The sequence below is a fragment of the Vanellus vanellus genome (assembly GCF_965231255.1).
Source record: "Vanellus vanellus genome assembly, chromosome: 5".
NCBI classification, from domain to species: domain Eukaryota; kingdom Metazoa; phylum Chordata; class Aves; order Charadriiformes; family Charadriidae; genus Vanellus; species Vanellus vanellus.
In genome coordinates, this window is record NC_138910.1 from 82,295,440 (window position 1) to 82,311,311 (window position 15,872).

A 15,872-nucleotide genomic window follows, 5' to 3' on the forward strand; every position below is an offset into this window, starting at 1 on the left:
CCCCCTGCTATTAAAAATCAAAAAAGGGCAATAAGAACAGAACGGATCGCGGGGGCGGCACACACCAGGCCTTCACCCACGGGCTCGCCCCGCCGGGAGAGCCCTCCTCCGCACAGCCCGGCCCAGCCCTGCCCCTCCGCGCCAGCGCCGCGGGGCCGCCCCGAGCACCGGGCCCCCGCCGCCGCCTGAGGCGGCCCTCGCCCCGCCCCGGCTCCAGCTCCCCGCCCGGCTCTTCCGGGTCGGGCGCGGCGGCGGCGCCGGGTCCCGGCCCCGGCGGGCGGCGCGGCCATGCCGGCGGCGGGCGAGCGGAGCGCGGCGCGGCGGGAGGCCACGGGGCGGCGGCTGGCGCGGTTCGCGGCCCTCAGAGGTGGGGTGGGCCGGGGCGGGCGGGGAGGCGGCGGGGGCCCGGCCCGGCGGGGCGGGCGGGCGCGGCCCGGCCCCGGGAGGCCTCGGTCCGCGGCCTGACGCGGGGCCCGCTGTGCCCGCAGGGAAGGCCGCCCGCCCCGGCGAGTTCTGGGACGTGGTGGCGGTGACGGCCGCCGACGCGGAGCAGGCGCGCGCCTACCGGCAGCAGCTGGCGGAGAAGCTGGGCAGGAGGGAGCTGCCGCTGGGGACCCGCTACCATGTCTTCGTGGATCCGCCGGGACCGAAAATCGGTGGGCACTCCTTCGCCTCGGCTGGGCCCGCGCTCCCGCGGCGACCGGCGACAGGTCCGGCCCGGGCGGGTGGAGCGGGGGGGCCGTGCCCGGGCAGGCCGCTCCTCTCCGGCCGGGTCGGGCCGGGCAGGGCAGGGCAGGGCAGGGCAGGGCAGGGCCGGGGGCTGGCGGGAGGCCCGCGGGTGTGCGGGGCCCGGCGTGGAGCGCGCCGCCCCTCCCGGCCGCCTCCCGCCCGCCCGCGCGGCCACAGCGGCACCGCTGCCGCGAGGAACGGCACAGCACCCGCCGTGTGGTCGCACCAGTCCTACGGCCTTGATCTACCTCACGTTCATTTAATACGTGTGTACTCGTATAATACACTCACATAATTACGCTCATTTTCGATCAGGCAGAAACAGGCTTTGTGCTCGTGTGCGGTGACAGCTGTCCTCTGCGATGAAAGGACCCCAAAATGCTGCTAAAGTCTGAAGCATTAATTACGCCACAAATGTAGACTGCAGCTAAAGAGCGTGTAGTTGTGATTCAGTTGTGCAGCGGCTCACATCATGGGTCGGCTGCTTTTGGGACTTAACATAAGTTAATTTTGGCCATTACGCTTCCCGTGTAACATCGGGGACTCCACCGTGGTGGCTTTGACTGAGCGCCTGTTGGCAGTACTACGTGGCTCCTCTAAGTGTATCCTATGGAATACAGAATATCTAACTTGTGTTTTTTGTAAATTCATACTACTTACCTTAACCTGATGGTTTAAACAATTCGAATGTGTTTTAATATATTACCCAACGCACAGAAAAAACCTAGAAGAAAGTTGTCTGACTGTCCATAATATCTTCCCATAATTCTTAAGTCCAGCTGACTGATGAAAGAGGTACCCGTTCTCAGTAGTCTGCCTGCAGTACAGAATAATAGGCAGAGATTAATTTTCAGGAATTTAGCAATTTTAAGTTGTAGGAGCACATAAGAATATCCCAAACTATTTCCTCGTATCCCAAATGTTTTTCCTCATTACCATGTTGTAAATGTCCACAGCACTTTTGAACGCTTGCTTCGAGGCATTGGTGAACTTTTCTGTGACTTGTTTCCTACTGGAGCTCTGTTTTTTGGTTAAGGTATGGCCTCTTGAAATGGTGAAGTCCTTCCAATGCCGGGGCCACTTGGAGCATGGCTGGGAGGGTGTTTTCCCCTGAGCTGTCTGCTCAAGATGCCCTCCGCTCTGAGCGCATGAGGCTTCCACAGGGACCGTCCATCATCCTCACGTGATTTTATCAACAGCAGACAGACTGTTCTGTCAGAACCGGTTTAGGAAATTTCAGATAGGTATCTGTGCGTCTCTTGACGCTCAGTTTGTTTAAAAGATCACCTGGGCAGTCATAAGGACTTAAAAAATAAACGACAACTTATTTTCTGCAGCAGAAGGCAGTGCTTAAAACACTTCCCGATCACTCGCCGCAGCAACAGATCCCAGTGCACTTCACCTGTCAGTGTGGATATTATTGGTGCCCTTTTCAGCAGACACTAAAATATTTTTTCTTTAGGAAATGGTGGATCAACGCTTCACGTTCTTCGATGCCTGGAAGATCTGTATGGTGATAAATGGACTTCTTTTATTGTGCTGCTAATTCACTCTGGTAATGCTGTTTTACATTCCACACTCTAAAATTGTATGCCCCCCCCCTTTTTTTTTGCTAAAAATAATACAATGGCAGAGAAGGAATCAGAGTTGTGAAATACAGTTCCCTCAGAAAATTAATCCCAAATGTAGCTCATCTGGTATTTGATTTGAGATTGATATTTAGGAGATACAGCTCTCACTTAAGCATTTCTTCCCAGCACTTAAGTTGTTCGATGAAACAGTGGAGGAGAAAGTGTAATTCAGAGTATCTGAATTAAGCTTCTGCCTTGAAATACCCATATAAGGAGCGTGGCCCTCCGACTGCAGGCAGAGTGAATACCTGCTGCCTTGTCCCGTTGGTCAGAACACTGCCAAAAGGGGCATCAGTTTTGCAGAGGAGAAAGAAACCAGGCAATCAGAAGTCACCGGACCAAACCACTGCTTAGTTGACTCATCTCTGACTTAAAATTCCAGGCAGGGCATTTTGGTTTTTTAAGCGAAAAGCAGGCGTCCTTTGCTTTCTTCCCTTTAGTCATAGACAAGCGGTCCCTATTCCAGCTCTGAAGCAAACTAAAGGTAATGAAATCAAACACAATTTTAATCTAAGCTGTTTAAGGCATGCTAAATTTTGGACATAAGGTCATATCTGCTTTGAGAAATGCTTGAAGAAGAAGGATTGATGATTTTTTTACATCTGTCATTTTTTGAGGAGTACTTGGTATATGACCAAGCTGGGGGTTTTTATACCTTTGTGTAGATGTAAAATGCCTGTATAGGTTTAGTTTTTGGTTACTTATTTACAGTGTCTCTGTATAATTAAAAATGTCTTTTTCTTCAAGGTGGTTACAGTCAACGTTTACCAAACGCAAGTGCCCTGGGAAAGATTTTCACAGCTTTGCCTCTTGGCGATCCCGTTTACCAGATGCTGGATCTGAAGCTCGCCATGTACATTGATTTCCCCAGTCACATGAAGCCAGGAATTCTCATTACGTGTTCGGATGACATAGAACTTTACAGCACTGGACTTAAAGAAACTGTCACATTCGATAAACCTGGATTTACCGCGTTAGCTCACCCTTCGGATTTGACAGTTGGGACCACTCACGGTGTGTTTGTTCTAGATCCATCCGTTTTTTCAGGAAAAGGAGGACTTGAATACACGTCTTGCCATCATTTCCTGCACAAGCCTGATGTTGAGACGATGCGCCAGTGTGGCGCAGTATGCCTAAGAGGGAATTCTTCTCAGCTAAGTTCCTCTGGAGACCACAGTGACTCAGAAATGGACGCGGAGTGTGTGTATACAGACAGTATATTTTACATGGATCATAGCGTTGCAAAGCAATTACTGATGTTTTACAAGCAGATGGGCACTCTTTGCTGTGAAATTGATGCATATGGTGACTTCCTCCAGGCCCTGGGACCTGGAGCCACTCAAGATTACACAAAAAATACAAGTAACGTCACACAGGAGGAATCACGGTTAATAGAAGTACGGCAGAAGCTATACTCTCTTCTGAAAGGAACCGCGCTTAATGTTATAGTCTTGAACAACTCCAAGTTCTACCACATTGGAACTACACAAGAGTATTTGTTTCATTTTACATCTGATAGCAAACTGAAATTTGAGCTTGACTTACTGCCTGTGGCTTTTAGCACCCTTTCTGAGAAAGCTGAGCCCTTGGATCGATCGGCAAGCGTCATTCAAAGCATACTCGAGCCCGGCTGTTTTATAGGGCCTGGATCTATTATTGAATACTCTAGAATTGGGCCTGAAGTCTCAGTAGGGAAGAACAGCATTATTAGTGGATCGCACATAAGTTTAAAAGTAGATGTTCCCTCAAACTGTTTTCTGAGTTCATTGAGTATAAAAATTAATGATCAAGTAAAGTACGTAAGTATGGCGTTTAGTGTAGAAGATGACTTGAAGAAGAGTGTGAAATTGTTGTCAGATATACATTCACTCCAGTTTTTTGGAGTCAGCTTACTGGCATGCTTGGGCCTCTGGGGTGTAAAGGTTTCAGACCAGCTCTTCTCCGGGGAGAACACACGTTTCGGGTTGTGGACTGCTAGGATTTTTCCTGTTTGTTCCACTTTAAGTGAATCAGTTAGAGTGTCGTTAAAAATGTTAGATTCTGTGCAGCATATGTCAGCTTTTAAATTGAATGGCTTTAAGCTCTTGTCTGTTGCAGAAATGCTCACCTACAAAGATGTACAAGACATGTTGAAGTTTAGGAAACAAATTTATGATGAAATCCGTTTACAAAGACGAGAAGAGAGGTCTGATTTGTAGAATGAACAGTCCTTGAACAAATTTCCTGGTTTCATTTGTGGATGATCGATTACTTCCCATCTTGTAAAAATCATAAGAAAAAAAGTACACAGATCTTTTCTCTGATTTCATTGAAGTAGAAATAATGAAATTGCATGAACAATGTTGTTGTAGCATCACATTAATAATGCAGCAAATGCAGATAAACTATTCTTTTGATGAAAGAATGAAATATTTCAGATCTCAGAAAATGCTAATTAGTGACTTTTCTTGAGGTGCATGTTGTTATGTTTTGTAGTCTTTGTCAGTAAGAATATAATACAGAACAAATTAATGAGAAATTTGACTGAAAACTGCTGTGGAAGTTTTTGAAAGTAGAACATTAGCTCAGCAACATGGAATGATATAGCAATAACTTCTGGTCCTGTCTTTTCATGCAGCCTTTTACAGTAGTGTTCTGAATAGGTGGAGATAAATTTATTAAAAGTACTTCTTAAATCAAGATATCCTGTCTTAAGCATTAATCTTTTTCTTTCACTATTTTTTTTATTTTGTAAATTTTTTATACTTTCTTGGTTTTCATCAGAGGAATAAAATTTGCTTGAGAGATCATTCTTTCCTTTGTGACTATGAATATTGGGGTCAAAACCTACCAATTTTTTTTTTTTTTACTGTTACTCGTTTGGAAGCTGGTAGTTTGATTGTCAGCAACCAGCTTTTTGTTATCCACAGATTTCTGACGTGTGCCACATGAAAACCTACATTTCATATTTCTCTAAACTGAACTGTCAGAGTCCTTGGAGCGATGCTTCATCCTGATGGAGACCAGTGGAGTAAGTAACAGCAAGGAGGTTAACTATAGCGAGCACGATGCACATCTTCAGAAATGCGCAATCTTCAACATGTTTTCAACAAGGTTTTAAAAGTCATTATAATATATTAGTTTTACAATGGAAACAGCAGTAGATTTGAGAACATTAAGGTCCAAGACGAATACATAAAGTCACAAAGTAAAGAGTTCTAGAACATGGAGCATGAAATTGTGGTTTGTGTGTCATCCTGTTTGCTGTCCTATTTGCCTCCTAGTCATCTATGGCTAGAGTATACAGAATGTTCTGGGAAAAACAAATGTTTGACATAGACTTTGCATCTTCAGTTGGAGACCAAACTTTGTTCTGAAAAGATGTCCCTGATGATTGCTCTACTGCTAGACGAGCTTTCTGGATGTTTGGTAACAGTGAAATGAAGTTGCATTCTTTTAACATGATTATTCACTTTAACTGTTACAATTGCATTTATTCTAAATTCCCTAAGTACCATGTATTGATTTCATTACTGAAAGCAGTCTGGATATAAATAGAAAATGGATTTGCTTCTGACACAAAAGTAATGGGAAAAAAGAATGAGGAAAAGCATACTGTCTGAATGGCTTTTGGAAAGCGTTGGGGTAGACCTGATCAAATAGCAGTTGCTATGGTCTTGGAAGCTGCATTCTTCTAAGAAAAAAAAAAAAAGCAGAGGAGTGGAATCCTGGTCATAGTCTTAAACTACCATGCCTGGCACCTGGGTCAGCAGGCTGCCTCAGGCTCTGTCAGTCCGCCAGCTGTGCAACGAAAGGTCAGAGGTATTGGAGTATTTCTCTCTCAGATTTTCTTTCCTGGTGTGCTGCTGTCCTGCCTGCCCTGCCCTGGGCTGCTCCGACATGCTGGCTCAGCTGCAACCAGGATGGGCAAGAAAATTCTGTCTGTCTGACGTACTGTGTTGGAGAGTGACTGTTGGTTTGACAGGGCAGTGATCTCCACTGGTAACCCCTTACCCTCGGCAGCCTGCAGGGCTGACCGTAAACCCGGGCTCACACTCTTGTGGTAAGTGGTGTCAGCCTGGCAGGTGCTCCGTGGGGTCCCCAGAGCAGCCTGGCACTTGCAAACAGTAAACACTCATAAAAACCCCAGACTACACCATTCACAGATGACTGCTGGAAAGCTCAGCAGTGTCTTTCTCACCGGGGGCAGTAACACTTCTGCGCTTGGTCCTGCTGTCAGGGATCTAAATGAGGAAAACTTCTGTAAAGACTTGCTGCGAGTATTCTTTGCCCATGGCCCCAGAGAGCGTGGCTGTGCTTTCGGCAGTGTGCAAAGGAGCTGCATGTCGGCACACCTCAGAACACAAAATTGTTCCTGTTCATGATCTTCTCCTATGCAGTTTGTAGAGCACAGCCCAGTGCAGCTATAGCTTAAACAAATGGTGTCTGACCACACTCCAAATGTGTGGTCAGACACTGCTTCATTTATAGCTCTTAAAATATGTGACTGGGTTGAATAGCTTGTGGCTAAACACTTCAGTGAGGAGCTAGAAATATTTTCTTAACCTTTGAATAAAGGCCTAAGGTACCTTTTTTTTTTTTGCAAACCTGTGAAGCATGTATGGTCCATTCTCATTTAACAGGTTTTAGGAGCCTGTCAATGAATTGCCCTGTTAGGAAATAAAACATTTAGATCTTGAGGCAAAGAACTTAAAAAAAAAAAATCTTTTGTAATGGAATAAGCATAGATTTTATTTACTCAGTAAGAAACATTAGACTGCTTTAAGTCTTTATGCCACTCCATGCCTTCCTTTTACACTAAATAATTTTGTCTTAAATTTTAGAAAGTGGATTTTGGTCAATATTAGCCATAGGTAGTGTCATCAGGCATAATGAATTTATTCCACAGGTATTGAAATATCTGGATTTGTAATATTCTTCATTTTTGAACTACAATCAAGTTTAATGTAATATTTTATTAGAAACAGTAAAAAATATATTTAATACAGAGCTCTATTAATTATTTTCTTGTATGTTTTCGTATCATATAGGGTTATGTGTGTGCATGTTCACGCTTAGGAATAAACACTTTTATATATAAGCTTCCACTAGCTTCCACTGAGCCACGGGAAGCGCATATTTGCCCATTAAATTTCTAATGTGTCCATAATCCTTTGTGGTCTTTCTTACTATCAGTAAAATTATCATTGTGAAGTACGAGATTAGAAAGTTTATGGAACTATGCAGAGAAAACGGACCGTGCCATAGAGAATGCTAGCACATAAAGATTGATAATGGTATTGGCAATCCAGGCATCCATCTGTCAAGGCTGGTGGAATTTAAAAATTAAAATATACATCCATTGCACTTTGATGAATTTTGTTGAAAGGATTTGGTAGATATGAGGCATATTTTTCTGCAGGCTTTTTTTGTGAGTTTTAAATGCTGAAACGTGGCTACAGAAAGTAGCTAGTTTTGTTGATTCTGTTGCATCAGCTTCAGAATAAAATCTGAAAACCTGGAATGAACACCCTATTTGACTGAAGTCACTAGGAGTTTTGCTTTTGATTTAAGCAGGGGCCAGAATTTTGCCCCTGGCAAGCATGTTGAGGGAGTAAAGGTTTCTAGAGTCCGCCAGGGATAGGAATCTGTGAAGTGAGGAAGAACAAGAGCTGCAGAGCTGTGGTGTATCCTGAGAGCGAGTCTTGTAACCTGCGTGCGCTGCCAAGCCTTCGCTGGTCCTTTCTGGGCAGCCTGTCGTGTTCTGCCAGGCACTGGCTGAGCTGGGATCTGCCGGCGAGGCAAGTGCTGCGCTGCAGAGCACGGAAGTGGCCAGAACAGTTAGTCTGTAGTGGGGTGTAACGTCATTTTTGAGCTAACACAATGATACTGGGGAGAGAGAGAGGAGATGACAGAGAAGCAAGTATTTGTATGGCACCTTGATGACACATTTGAAAAATAACATCTCTATTTAGTCATGAGAGAACTCTTTGCTGTATGTATTGCAGCTATTTATGAAGTGTGCATGTTTTTTAGCTGTAACAAATTCTAGTCCTTAAAACAGGGGCTATGTTATAGTGTGATCAAATCTTATTAAAATAAAAAATACTTCAGACTGGAGACTTCCTGACAATAATAATCTAAGTTTGATATATGCAATGTGTGTATGTATTTTATTCGTATTGCTTTTTACAAACTTCAGCTTATCTTTCACAGTCTGCTGTTAAGGTAGATGACAACAATTTTCTCATGCAACCAGCTGGGATAAACTTGTCCCAAGGAAACTGAGAGACTTGTGCAAGACCACACAGTAAAATTTAACAGCAATATAATAGTAATTACAGGGTTGCTGGTTTCTAGTATCAGATTCTGAAAAAAAGACCATCATGGCCCATGATTTTCCTCCAGCCTGAGTAATAAAGGATGCAACACTGAAATGACAGTCAGATAGGACTGTCTAAGAACAAGAGGCATTTATGGAAATTTGGAGTTTGATTTGGATTAAGGCTTATTGAGTTTCCTAGATGGATGCGGTTTTTGTATGGGCCTCTAGATCGTTGCCTGGCTCTGTCTGTCCTGAAACGCAACTCAGGCTGGTACAATCTCAAATAAAGCCAAGATGAGTGTTTAATGATTTTATTCATGTCAGCTTTCTTTATTTAATTAGTTTTGCTGTGTAGTGCAATAACAGGGCTCATAATGAACATCATCTTAATGATTTCCCTCAATGCTTTGAGAGCATGCTATAATGAACAGAGATTTAGCCATACTGTATATATTACACTATGAAATCTGAGAGAGGAGGATTATTTCAGTAACCTTTTAGGCAGGAAATTGAAATCTGAGAAATTGGGCACTTAAAAAAGAACACAAGGGAAGGCAGCTGAAATAAAAATGAGCAGCTGAAAGATGTCTGTGCCAGAAGGATTTGGGGAACTGATGAAAGAAAGCTCCAACAATCATTTGGATCTGTGTAGAAATGTTCTTGACTTGGACAGGGAGCTTGTCTGTACTGGAGCTCAGTGGTTCCAGCCTCTTCCCGTTCCTAAATCTCTGATGCAACAGCTTCATTTTATCCTCTCTGCACACGTGGAAAATTAATCCCTGTGCAAATGCCACTGTAGTATTGTGAGGACAAAAATAGCAGTACTATTCTTCTGTAGACTTCTTTTAATCCACTGCCGCAAAGAAGCTGTTGTAAACGCCCATTTCCTTATATGGGCTAGAGTTCCTTATACTCATTTCTTGTACTTTATTTTCGTAAAAATGCATTTTTTTTAACGCCCTTTTCATTTTCTGTGACTTACCTGAATGTTACCAGAATGACATTGAAAAGTATAGGAGCAACTTACAGCCCCTCGAAGTAAATGATAGATATGAACATGTTCTAATTAATTTGAAATAAAGATCATTTCAGAAGACTTAATCCTGTAAAGCCTCCCTGTAAAGGACATTTAAAACCAGAAAAGGGAAAAGAATTTTTCACGTGTTTCTCTTGTAAGATTGGACATGACAGCTGCACATTCCAAACATAAAACTGCAATAAAACTTCTAAAAAATTAATCAAAAAAATTTGTACAGCTCAGTAGTCTGTAAACATTACATCTGAAGACTTTACTCACTGAAAAACATTGCTCTTGACATTTTAGTGCTACTTGTATAGATGTTAATTAGAACTGGCCTAACATAGTCGTCAGTGCCGTTCGTTCTTTCTTTTCTGTTTGCAAGTGATCTGCAAACAGGCTCTGCAATTATTAATTTTTGCCTTCCCCCGCCTCCCAGTTTCAATTATTTTGCAACCGCTTCACAGAGCCTATGATATGAATGCTTCAAGAATTCACCTGAAAGTTGCTTTCATGATGAACAAAGCAGTGATGTTGACTTTGCTGACTGACTGAATTATCCTCTTGTGCTGTAGTTGCCAATGGTCTTCCCTGAGTGTCCATATGAATGCATCTTCACCCATACAAATGTTTGCAAAGAGTGAATAAAAATGTGGTATATAAACCGGTGACTTATTTTTTATATTTTTTCATAAAGTAGATTGTACTAGAATATAAATAATATGCAAGGTATTTACTTCTTTTAAAGCAAATCATTTTGTCTCGCTCTCATCATGGAAATTTAAGGCTCTTACTTTATGAAGCGGTTGTACTAAAGTGCATTTGCTGTGCAGAAATGAACAGAGCATTTCTTGGGCTATGGAGTCTGTCACAGAATCACAGAATCACAGAATTTTCAGAGTTGGAAGGGACCTCTAGAGATCATCTAGTCCAACTCCCCTGCCAAAGCAGGATTGCCCAGAGCACATTACTCAGGACTGTCCGGGTCCTATTTCTGTCAGAGTTGGCTTGGTCTAGATGGAAGAAAAGTCCTGTTCTTCGGGCTGCAAGGAGTGCCAAAACCTGTTTTGTCAATTCTGGATTTTTTTTCCTGGCATTTCACTCCCTGCTGTGAGTCATCACTCCCCCTCCCCCTCAGTGCTGCTGGAGCGTCCCACTTCTTCAAGCGGTTTTCCACGGCCCTTAGACCTGCTGAACTCCACCTCCAGTTACAGCCACAGTATCGGTGCTGCACCTCTCCTCCTGTCACCGTGCCTCACCTCATGGTGCCGCACCTCTCCTCCTGTCACCGTGCCTCACCTCATGGTGCCGCACCTCTCCTCCTGTCACCGTGCCTCACCTCATGGTGCCGCACCTCTCCTCCTGTCACCGTGCCTCACCTCATGGTGCTGCACCTCTCCTCCTGTCACCGTGCCTCACCTCATGGTGCTGCACCTCTCCTCCTGTCACCGTGCCTCACCTCATGGTGCTGCACCTCTCCTCCTGTCACCGTGCCTCACCTCACGGTGCCGCACCTCTCCTCCATGCCTCATTGTGCTGCACCTTGCCTCACACTATCTCAGTGCACCTCTTCTCACCTCACTGTGTCTCACCAGGCCTCTCCTCACCTCATCTCACCACTCCTCGCCTCGCTGCTCTGTGCCTCGCCTCACAGCTTCCCACCATGTATCTCACCTCGCTGCTCTGGGCCTCGCCTCCGCTCATGGCGCCTCTCCTCAGTTTATGGCACCTCACCTCAGTGCTCCTGTGCCTCGCCTCAGCACGCCTCACCTCGCCGCTCTTCATCTCACCTTCATGCTCCTTGCTTTGCCTCACCTTGCCTCACTTCTCTTTCAGCTTTGCAGAACGCTTTTTCCCTGCTCTCCTGCCTGCAGGCAGTTCCACATCAGCCAAGGGAGCAGGACAGCATGGTGCTGCATGGCACCCTCTGGGTGCTGACAACAGCCCCGGGGGTTCCCTGAAGGGAGCGGGAGCTGCAGCACCAAACCCAGACAGAAGAGGGGGGCTCCCGGGGCCGAGGGGCTATCACAGGCCTGTTTCAGGCTATCCTGCGGTTTTTACCTAAACTGACAGACTTTCAGTTTGGATTGTACTGCGCATCCCAACACCTCAGTGACGGCAGGCTGAAGCCAAGCCCTTCTGAAGTCCTAACGTGCATGGAGCAGCTAAGTCACCGCCATGGCGAGTCCCCCAGCATGGTGGGGGTACCATCACGCCCTCCGCAGTACCCGGCTCTCCCCCAGCTGGCCCAGGCTGAGTGGCAGCATCGCTATCAGCGGCTCCATGGGGTTAAGCCTGGTGAGGATAGAGAAACATGAGGAAATCAAGCCACACCATCCATCCTGGTAAGTTCAGGGGCTCGGAGGGGAGAGGGTTACATGCAACATGCCTTGATTGTTTCTTTCATAAATCTCAAGACTTCCACAAAAAAGGAAAATATGATTACTGTTTTTATCATTCTGGTGAAAAATGCACTGCTTTTACCCAGATCATGTGACACAATAGTGGCAAAGTGAGAAATAAAACATGTATCTCCTGCCTGTGGAGATGCCGTGCCAACGGTCCCCACAAGACATGCTGTCCCAGGAGGTGGCTGCGCACCAGTGGGTCCCCACAGCGGTGGCTGCAGAGGAGGTTTGCTGAGGGCGGGCAATGGCACCACACAGCGCTCCCGACACCCTCTGTCCCTGGCGTGAGGCAGCGCTGAGGGCCACCCGGCGGTGCGGGGAGGCGGATGGAAGCAGGATGGTGCGAGGGGGAGGCACAGCGCTCCTGAAGGCCCGGCCGGGCCAGGTGATGGGTGCTGGAGCAGCTTCCTTGCTGCTCTGCTGCCGAGCAGAGGGCATAATGCGGTGCTGCGTACACGTGCGTGGTGGACAGGGGAAGGCTGGCTCAGATGCCTGAGAACTGATACCCTGGCCTGTGTCAGGAACAGTGTGGCCAGCAGGACTGGGGCAGTGACCGTCCCCCTGTCCTCGGCCCTGGTGAGGCCCCACCTCGAGTGCTGTGTTCAGTTTTGGGCCCCTCACCACAAGAAGGACATTGAGGCGCTGGAGCGTGTCCAGAGAAGGGCAGCGGAGCTGTGAGGGGTCTGGAGGACACGTCTGGTGAGGAGCGGCTGAGGGCCCTGGGGGGGTTCAGCCTGGAGAAGAGGAGGCCGAGGAGAGACCTTCTCGCTCTCTACAGCTCCCTGAAAGGAGATTGCAGAGAGGTGGGGGTCGACCTGTTCTGTCAAGTGACAGGGGATAGAACAAGAAGAAATCGCTTCAAGTTGCACCAGGGGAAGTTTAGATTGGATATTAAGAAGAATTTTTTTACTGAAAGGGTCATTGTCCTGGTTTGAGGTAAAACAGAACCAATTTTGTTCACTAACTTCGCTTCTTAGCTGGGCCTCTTCTAACAACTGAAATTAACTGCATATTGTGCAGACAATGTTCACTCTCTCTGAGTGATAAGACCAATTGTTTATAGCCGATGCCCAGGCATGGTATGCAGAGAGGCTCCTGCTTACACTTATTGTCATAACAGCCAAGGCCAACCAACTTTGTTATTTGCCCCGTTGGAGGGTCGGAAGCGGAAAAGCATAGTGGGGTCCCACCTGGAGGAAGGAGCGGACAGGACAGGTGACCCCAAACTGACCAACAGGGTATTCCATCCCATCTGCCTCATGCTCAGTATAAAAGCTGAGGGATCAAAGGGTCACGGGCTCTTCCTTCAATGGCCGACGTCTGAGGAGGACTCTGTCTGTCTGTGATCCCAATCCTGACTCCAGATCCGGAATCCAGTTCCCGTCCGTCACTGAGTCCAGCCTGGGACTGCCCCAGTGCCAGCCGGTGACGTGATTGTCATCTCGGGAGCTTGATACAGTTTTGTATATATTTTTCATTATTTCTTTTTATTTTATTATTAATATTTCATTAAAGTAGTTTAGTTTCTTCTAAACTCGTAAGTCTCTTTTTCCTCCTCTGCCTCTCTCTTTGTAGAGGGGTAGAGGGGAGCATCTGTCGGTCCCGTCTGGGGTCCCTCGGGTCCCCAGTGGTGGATTTGGCCTAAACCACGACAGTCATCAAGCATTGGAACGCGTTACCCAGGGCAGCGGTGGAGTCGCCGTCCCTGGAGGTATTTAAAAGACAGGCAGCTGTGGTGCTAAGGGACATGGTTTAGCAGTGGCTTGTCAGTGTGAGGTTAACGGCTGGACTCAATGATCTTAAAGATCCCTTCCAACCTAGACAATTCTGTGATTCTATGGTAGAACTGAGTTAGCAACATCTGCAGCAGAGGCTGCGTAAATGCTGTGGGAGTGCAAATACCTGCCCAAGCGCTGCTCTGCTACGATGGTGCTGAGACACCCTGTGTCAGAGCCGGGACCCCAGCAGGTCCAGCTGCAGGCCCTTATTTCAGAGCAGCTCCTAAAAGCACGGGCTATGAAGAGAAATGCTGGTCTTTCTTATTTGACAATCAGAGGTAAAAATCCTAGTATGATTAATGCTCTTCTGCGTGAATGGGTGAAAAGAGGTTCAGGCAGCTCCACTGCAATGTAAAGACAAAGTACGCCCATTGCTGAGTTCCTGACGGGGCCCGGGCTGCCCAGGGAGGTGTGTGCTGCAGCGAGCGTGTCCTGGCAGGCCTTCTTACCCCAGAACTCTCTAGCAGAGGGGGAGAGACAGCTAAAACACTTGTCTTTGACTGCACAGCTACGGCTGCATTTCAGACATTTGAAGGAAAACAAACAGCCCTCAGCTAATAAAAGCAGTGGGAGAGGAGATACCCGTCTCGGAGCTGCATTTCCAGCTCTTCCAGTTGCTTGGCAACTAGATGTAGAGGATCAGTTACGAGGCTGGTGCCTTTTTGCAAATATTTGGTTGAATATCACAGGGCATATTGTCAAAGCAGTTCAAAGTCTTCTGAAATACATCCTTGGTTTTATGTGTAAATCAGTTCAAATAAACGGATGAGCTCATGCCGTGTCAGGAACTATCACAGGAGTGCAAGTTTGTTTACAATGGGATGCAGCATGTTGAAGATTTTATATATGTGTGTTGTATTAATATACCTTCCTGCCTGAATCCTTAACTGAGAAAACTAAGAACTTACACACAGAACAGCTGCCAAGGTCAATCAACACACTTTAAATATATTAAAGTATATATAAAAACATATAAATATTTATGTATACGTATTTGTACACATATATGTATACCAGATAAATAAATAAAAATTTAAAAAAAAAACACAAAACACTAAAAGGAGGAGAAGACACACATAGAGAAACCAGCATGAATCCCGTAATTGGCTGGGACAATATGTGTAAAGTAGTTCCATTTGATAGAAAACGCAGGGAAATGGATATGAAAAGGGTAGACAAGAGATAAGCAGATAGATCCGTGCTAACCAGATTAATGGAGATGCAGTTTGTGTGAGGGAAAAGCAGTGTTATTTTGCTACTAACCAACCTTTCACAGTTGTGTAGCACAGACTCGCACAGGAATGTACCTCTGCACACAGTCTAGATAAATTTTGTCGTAATTTGTTTGCATGTATGCGTACACACACAGAGCCCAGTTTGCTCCGTTCACCCTTCCAGTGAGCCAGATCATGGGGGTTTTATTACGTTACGGTGACAGTGGATCCAAGATAAAATACTAACAGGACAAATTACACTGAGCACAGGATTTAGTTACATATCTGTGCAGATCCTGGTCCTCAGCTGTCTTGTGCATGGTCTGCTTGAAATATGAACAAAGCAGCTTGATTGTGTCTTCATTCATCTCTAGAGAAACCTTGCCCGGAGCAGGAGCAAAACGACCTCAGGCATCTCCTCCCATCTTTGTAAGCGGTGCCCAGCCCAGGTCCCATCCTTCACAAGCGGGTCGCGAGCAGTCCGACGGCCGGCTCAGCCAGCTGAGCTGCTGCTGCCTGCTGAGGCCAGGAGGGCGAATCTCTGCGGAGGTTCTGCACACAAAGTGAATGTAATGAACTCCTGACAGCCAGCTCATTTCCTAGCCTAATTCACCGGGACTTCCCTGGCATAAAAATATGTACAAATATTGCCAAACTGCAAAAAGTCAGTACTCTCTGATGTGACACAATTTGCACTTCCTAAGTAAAGTCCCCAGATGAAGTCCCCAGAAGCTCCAAAGCCATCCCCTGTCTTGGGATTCATCTTCACGTTAGGAGCTGAGATCATCTC

The 15,872-nt window shown here is 46.2% G+C and overlaps 1 protein-coding gene across 1 annotated transcript; it reads left to right on the plus strand.

The window, feature by feature from the left end:
* Positions 1 to 288: 288 nt before the first annotated feature.
* On the plus strand, positions 289 to 5,141 carry FPGT (fucose-1-phosphate guanylyltransferase; the record flags this gene model as incomplete). The annotated part of the gene is made up of 4 exons (XM_082484540.1): positions 289 to 367; positions 489 to 656; positions 2,192 to 2,284; positions 3,108 to 5,141. 4 exons carry the CDS (start codon positions 289 to 291, stop codon positions 4,556 to 4,558), a joined length of 1,791 nt encoding a protein of 596 aa, XP_082340666.1. The 3' UTR covers positions 4,559 to 5,141.
* Positions 5,142 to 15,872: the final 10,731 nt, after the last annotated feature.